We start from the raw sequence: 7,253 nt of genomic DNA, 5'->3' as shown, positions 1-7,253 counted from the left end.
TATCATAATTTACAACATTTAAGCTCCATAAATAGTTGTCACTTGCCTAGTTTATGGCTTCAAGGGATGTTTTCCCCACCAATGAACACATGATTGCTTGTGATCGAAACTCTAACTTCACAAAAAAAGAAAGAAACTTATTTTCTATCACAGGCTCTAGCTTGCAAATGAGTTCAACATTTATTACTTTATTTAAAATCTCCCTTTTATTTTCTTAGTAAAAAACATTGTATAAAAAAAAAGTTCAATGCAAGGTTTTAATTTTCCTTTATTTCAATTATTTTTTTCAAAAAATTTATGATTAAATCAATTTTCACAAATTAACTTCAAAAATACATTTGAATTGCATGATCTGAAATGTAACAAAAATCTTTACAATAATTTTGAACAGATAATTTTTTTAGCACTTTCGGTTAGCCTAATGAAAGGAAATTCAACTTTTTTTTTAAAAAATTTTATTTTTTAAAAACAAAACAAAATGACCCTCACCCAAGATAAATAAATAAAAGATAGTTGAATTTACTTATGCTTAGCTAACCGATAAGTATCTTTTTTTTCTTCTTTCCTTCATTAAATTCAGATAAATGCGAAACACAAAAATTAAAATTCTCTATTTTTATAAACATTGTTTTCAAATCCATCTTTTTAAGACTTCCTTTCAAAAAATAAATAATTTATTATGCTAAATATTTTACCAAGCGGACTTTAAGAGATAATTAAGAGAACTGCTCATCCTTAAATAACAAACTATAATTTAACTATTCTTGCAAACCAGCATGTTTAACTCTTAAAAGTACAGGAACGGAAGTACATGGTATTAAACCTTTTTCTGTTATGACTACAGAAATGAAATCTGATGGTGTTACATCATACAAAAGGTTATATATTTGCAGAGAAGACAAGTCGCGCCACTTTAGAAGGCTATCTTTTTTATCGAGGCTCATCGTTACCAGATCATCGGGATTTCCGAGCTCATTGTGCACAATAGAATCTGTAAGTGTTCTTTCCCAAAATTTGTAAGTTTCACAACATACTAGAACAGGAACGCTATTTGTAGAACCAACTAGTGACAATATTTTACACCCTAAGCGTGACATAACAAATCCATTGGCTAATAAAGCATGGGCTCCTATTATGACTTTATTAACCTTTTTAATAACGTAAGAAACAGCATTGATAGATATGTACGAGCACTGCAACCCATGCTTGACGAGCCGGCGAAGCATTTCCAAACCTTCCAACTTGGCTCTGGAGTCAACAACAATGACATGAAACTTTTTATTTTGGTCATGGGCTTTACAAAGCACATCTTTTACGAGTGAAGAGTAGGCAAAGACTAAGATGGTGTCGTTGTTGACGATTTTTGCCGATGCTGAAATAGTAATTGCTTCTTTAGCTAGCAGAATTTCTTCCCTTACATAATCATTAATAGACTGGCAAAGGCTTTCCTTGGCTCTTGCATCATCCATTCCTTCTGGTATATGGTTAATTTGGTGCTTTAAAAACTTCATGGCATTTCCTATATTAACTGACAGAGGTCGACAACTATTAAGATAGTCAAAGTAGTTTTGAAGTTTAGATTCCAAATCTTTAGAAAGAGTTTTAGTTTGAGGTGTTTGATAGTCCACTATAACTTGCCTAACAGCACCTAAAAAGCCAACACATCGTGCATTTGAACCAAACAATATGCCTTTAGCATAGTGAGAACCCAATTCTAATATGGGTGGGGGTATTTTTGAATTATTAAATGTTATCTTTTTTGACAGTAAATCTTTACGCTGAGGCAAATGAGAAAAAATCTGTACTTTTCTGTGTATTTCTTGCTCAACAGGTGGTTTAGAAATACTTTTATTGGGAGAGACATCTTTGATAACAACGACTTGTTTAGATACAGGTTGTTCATTGGATTTCGTTGTCACTTTAGTTTGTTCAGAATTTTGTGCTTTAATGTCTTTTTCAGTACCTTTTGCTAATTTAGCAGCTCTTTGTGCTTCTTGTTTGGCACGCCTTTCTGCTTTTAACTGTGCTTTTGTGGGCTTATTTTCTTCTCCATCTTCAGTCACAGTGCTGTTAACCTCAGCATTATCACCATTTTTAGATACTGAGTTTTCTTCCTTGTTCTTAATCATGTTGCTTATTTTATTAAGGCTCGAATCAACATTGAAATCAGTTTTTTTCTTTTCTTCATTGTTTGAATCAGAGTACACAGGAAATATACTGACTGAAGAGCTGTTTTCATTTTGAGCAGCTGCGTGAGCGAATGGTACGTTACTTTCAGTTTTGTTAAGTTCAGGATTTTTCAATACAACCATTGGCACATTATTTTTAGAATTTCCAGATGCATTATTATCGGGCACTTGTCTACTTGCACTTGAAAAGCTGTCGTGGCTAACTAAAAGCACACAATTACCACCGTCGGCAGGCAATTTCACATAAGTAGGAGTTGAGTCATCATTTGCTGGAACTGGAGCAGAAGGAGCTGGGGCGGATTCACTTTCAGAGTTCTTTTTCTTTTTTTTCTTCTTCTTCTTTTTCATAGAATTCGAACTTGGAGCTTCAGATGCTTCTTTTTTATCACTAACAGAATTAGTCTTATCTTCAGATGTAGTTTCCTTCAAAGGGACGACAGGGGAATTAGAAATTGTAACACTTATTTCAGGATGGTTTACGAGCTCTATGTGATTTTCTTTGAAATTCAATAAACTTTGGTTATCTTCTTCATTAGGTAAAGATTCACCAGCATTTTCAGCTGATTGCTGCTGTTTCTTTTTCTTCTTCTTCTTTTTTTTAGTTGTACCATTAGTTACTTCGGTTTCATTTTTCATCATGGTTACTTCAACATCATTGAATGTAGTCGTTACGCCAACCTTTTGTGGCAATGCTGCAGCAAGGGCTATGTTAGACTTCTGAGCATCATTTTCTTTGAGATTTTCTTCCGGACTTTTCAATTCATGTTGGTTTCCATTTAATTTGTTTGCTTTCTTTTTCTTTTTGTTCTTCTTCTGACTTTGTTGAGGTTCAGACATTCTTTACTAAAGAGAAAAATTTCAAATTACATTTTATAAAATAATAGTTTTTAAACAAAAATATTTGTAATGAATTTAATGCTACTATTAGGACTGGGTGATGTATTGATACAACACAAAATATCGATTTAAAACATACATTGTCATGCCGATATAGTGGCTTTCGTTTCTCGCAATGCATTATTACTCTGATTTAAGCTACTGTTATAACAAGACACATATCATTTAACATCAAAGAATCTTTAATCAAACGCTGTTAATGAGCGTAACAAACATGATTTTGATTACTACTGCAAAGCTACTTCAGCTACAAAACAAAGATGTTCGCTTCGCGAAGTTGAATGGGAAAGAAAATTTAATCGTGTTGGGATCTTATGTGTGGATCAGTGTCAAAATGTAGAACACAATGCAGTTTTTTTCCAAGATCTTTTTTTTCTTCAAGGTTTTACGTTCCTGGAATATTATTTTTAATGGGATTTCTGTTACTGTGCATTATTTTGCTGGGATTTAAAATTTTTTTCAAAATTATTTTCAGTGGGACTTCTGTTGTTTTACGATTTCCATGCAGAACTTTTTTTTGTCAGGATTTAACAATGTTTCTTTTAGATCACTTTTAGTGGGACTACTGTGACTTTGCGACTGCTGGATATTATTTCATTTTTAACTCAAGCTATTTATAAAAAAAAAATTTCCTTGTTTTTATCTTAAAACATTTTTTTTCATTTTAAGCAGTACAATTTAATAGGCGTATTTTGCATTTTAATAATTTATACTTTGTTAAAAAGCATTTTTTGCCTTTACTCCTTTTTTTCATTTTTTAATTATTTAAATGCACACAAGTGTAATAATTAAGTAGATTTTTTTTAAAACAATAAATTAGTCATTTTTGTTTTTAAAAAAAATTAAAACAAAGCTGACATTTATTTGATATTTGGTCATTAGTCAATCAAACTTTAATTTACGTAAAAAAAATTCAATTTTTTTCTTTTCAAAGCTGTTTTTTTTAATCAAAATCATTTATACTTAATATAAGTATATTTTGTTAAATCTCAAGCTATTTTTATTGAAAAAATAGCTTGAATTCAGAGAGAAAATTTTTCTTTCAATTTTAAATTAACCATTAGTTGAGTATAATAAATTCAGCTTTGCACCCTCGGTTATAAAATGAACAAAAAATCAACTTCTTTACCGACCTCTGTGGTTAGTAAAACTCCAAACCACTTTCAAATAAGAAGCTAACATTTCTGAGTACCACCACCGAGACAAAATTTTACCTGGCCTTCTGCGCTAAACCTCACAAGCACTAATATCAATCCACAAGATAATTTTAATAGTAGTAGTATTTAAAATTAACCAATTTATAACAATATAAGTATTTTCGGTTTAAAAAAAAAGTCTACACACATCGAGGGAAGCAGCATAATCTTCTTAATTTTATAACTTAGGTCTAAATTTTTAAAGGTAGAAGTTTTTCAACTAAAAATTAGTCTAACACTTGTTCTTCAACCCTTATTTCTCTACAAAACATTGAGTTCAAAAGTATATCAAAATTTTGCATCCCCAAAAGAAAGATCTTTCTACAAGAAGTTCCTGTAACGCCATGATTCTGCCACTGGACACACCACCTATTCTTATTCTCAGACTATAGCCAGATGATCATAACGCTTTTAGCCTGCTTTATAGAAAATGTCTCGGCATGACTCTTTGGCAATATATTATGTGAGCAGACTGAGTATTTCCATAATACTGTTACAATTAAAGTAGTTAAAATATTCAGTACAAATAGTAATGTTTCTTCAATAGTAAATTGAGCATAAGTCGGGTTTAAGTATATGACTACTTTGCAACCTCTGCCCCAGACTATTTAAGGGAAAAAAAAAAAAGATAAATTTTTCAAGGGAAACAAAGGACTATTATTCGTTACAATTTATTTATCACGTTTTAAGCAAGTGTTAGGGGTGTAACCATATTCCCAAATGTTCGGACCATATAAACTACTAATTTCAAGGCTCCCCAATGTGTTCTTTTACTGTCAAACTCTTCAAGTTAGTCTTCTTCTGGATTTTTTTCCTTCAGTTTGTCCCCTAAGAGATGTTGGAGCTTGGGGATTATTTAGGTACAAGCTACAGTTATCAAGAAATTCCTCCTAAGTTATGGTTTGCCCATTAAAGTGAAAGCATTTGGGTCACAGAAGTCTTAAAAATAGAAATTCCTTTGGTGGCATCTTAATTATGTGAAAGAGACTTTTTAACTATGGTGGCATTAAAAAATAAATACAGGAATCGTTTGTTATCGATTGAACAGAATCGCTTAGATTTGTTTCGAACATGGAGCCATATGTAAACAAGCTTTTAATGGGAAAACTAAATCATTTTATTAATTATATAGATGACACAATAAAATATGCTCAATAATACTATAACTTAGGGTGTAATTTTAAAAATAGTTTGATTTATCAGTCTGTGGAAATGGGTAGTAAGTTACTTTTAATTTTGTAGGAAAATTCCTGTATTATGATCTTAAACATAATAATCGCTTAAATTTTGGAAACTTCCGGGCAGAGGCCTGCAAGACACTAAATGTAACATCACAAAAGGGGACCAACTCTAAAGGTGTAACTCATAGTCACCCCGGGGCAAACCTTAATGTTTTTTTTATTTTAAAATTGCAAGTTTAAAATATACTAGGCGCATGGGTAGTAGCAGTTAGCATGACAAATCATGATAGGGAAATATACCCAATTTTGCAACCCTTCAGACAATGCAATTTATTATTGTCTCTGCTACGTTATTAATAAACAAAATTACAACTAAGTGCCCCACATTTCTCTTATTTGTGGAAAGAGAAAATAAACCAAAAACTGACCGCATAACAACGAACAAAAATTGCAGTGACCTGAAGGTGACTTTAATGAAAACTAAGAATTATCATGTTAACCAAATATGAAGTTTCAGTAATATTGGCCAAACCATGAGGAATCTGAATTGACACTCTAAACAATTTAATTTAATATGCTTAATGTTCAACAAATTTAACTACTTCCAATTGAAGTACGAAGAGTAACAACTTTGTTAACTTGATCGGTGGCATTGGTATTCCAGTGTCATGTTCTAGCAATTACTATGCAAACATTAATATATTGTTTAAAAAAAACACACGAAACAAATTCGAAATATGAATGTCACAAATATGCCATTGGGGAGATTTCCGTATCGTGATCTGTGGCAGAATAATCGCCAAGTCTTGGAAACTTCCGGGCAGTGGCGTGCGAAAAACTAAAAAAAACATCACAGAAAGGTATACATCGTAGCCACCCACAGGCGAACATCCTCATATTTTTTTTTAAAAAATTGCAATAAAATCTACAGGGGTCTGTATAGGTTTTTCTGAGAGGTACCTATTTTGTGAAAATTTAGACATAATTTGTGAAAAATTAAAAATTATATTAAAAGATCACACAAAAATATGGATTTATCGTTTCTTAAGGGATACGAAAATAAAATTTTAAGAAAAAATTATTTTGTTTCCTAAAGTTGAATTTGTGAAGATACCGCTATACAGTACCTGGACAGACCCCTGATCTATTTGGCGATTGTAATTGGTGCGACAGATCACGATACGGAAATATCCATGTCATTCTATCAAAAGTAAAAATAATAATTGTCAAATTTTAGGACACGAGAGCATTTAAACAAAAATAATTCCTTTCTTACATTGTCAATAATTTTAAATAAGTACAGAGCCAATTTTCGGCAAGGCAATAAATAAAATTATAGTCCATGAGGACATTTAAATGAAAATAATTCCTTTCTTAAATTGACAATGACTTTAAATAAGTACAGAGCCAATTCTTGGCAAAGCAATATATAAAAATATAAGACACGAGGGCATTTAAATAAAAATAATTCATTTCTTACATTGACAATAACTTTAAAGAATTACAGAGCCAATTTTTTTATATCGTTACTAATGGATCATCTTCAATAACCAATATCAATTTTCAAGACTGCTGTTTTTTTCAATAATCAATAAATTTTTTGGGAAGTCGAAGTTTTTGAAAATTTACTTGTTTGTTTTGTTTCATCATTCATCATTGTTCTCATGTTTTCACTTTACTTTTTATAATTATTAAAATAATATAAATTTATTAAAATATTGTTTCAAAAATTTAGCAAAATGGAAAAATGTACCATAAAAATTTTTGAAATCCAAATTTGCCTAATTCAA

At 31.0% G+C, this 7,253-nt stretch overlaps 1 protein-coding gene across 3 annotated transcripts; it reads right to left on the bottom strand.

Annotated features, from left to right (window-relative positions):
- Positions 1-250: 250 nt before the first annotated feature.
- On the bottom strand, positions 251-7,153 carry LOC107441734 (translation initiation factor eIF2B subunit delta). 3 transcript variants are annotated; one of them, XM_071186071.1, is made up of 3 exons: positions 6,944-7,118; positions 6,591-6,664; positions 251-3,032 (listed from the first exon to the last, which is right to left on the bottom strand). In XM_071186071.1, exon 3 carries the CDS (start codon positions 3,024-3,026, stop codon positions 759-761), a length of 2,268 nt encoding a protein of 755 aa, XP_071042172.1. In that variant the 5' UTR covers positions 3,027-3,032; positions 6,591-6,664; positions 6,944-7,118; the 3' UTR covers positions 251-758. The 3 variants fall into 3 exon arrangements, with proteins under 3 accessions (XP_071042172.1, XP_015910585.2, XP_071042173.1); XM_016055099.3 differs by lacking the exon at positions 6,591-6,664 and having other exon boundaries at positions 6,944-7,153; XM_071186072.1 differs by lacking the exon at positions 6,591-6,664 and having other exon boundaries at positions 6,740-7,125.
- Between the last annotated feature and the right edge of the window lie 100 nt (positions 7,154-7,253).

Source organism: Parasteatoda tepidariorum, chromosome 10 (genome assembly GCF_043381705.1).
Source record: "Parasteatoda tepidariorum isolate YZ-2023 chromosome 10, CAS_Ptep_4.0, whole genome shotgun sequence".
NCBI classification, from domain to species: Eukaryota; Metazoa; Arthropoda; class Arachnida; order Araneae; family Theridiidae; genus Parasteatoda; species Parasteatoda tepidariorum.
Note: the sequence above shows the minus strand (reverse complement) of the source record. Positions and strands in the feature narration are given on the sequence as shown.

Coding starts and splice junctions, on each gene's coding strand:
- LOC107441734 (XM_016055099.3), bottom strand. CDS start 3,026: ATGTCTGAACCTCAACAAAGTCAGAAGAAGAACAAAAAGAAAAAGAAA.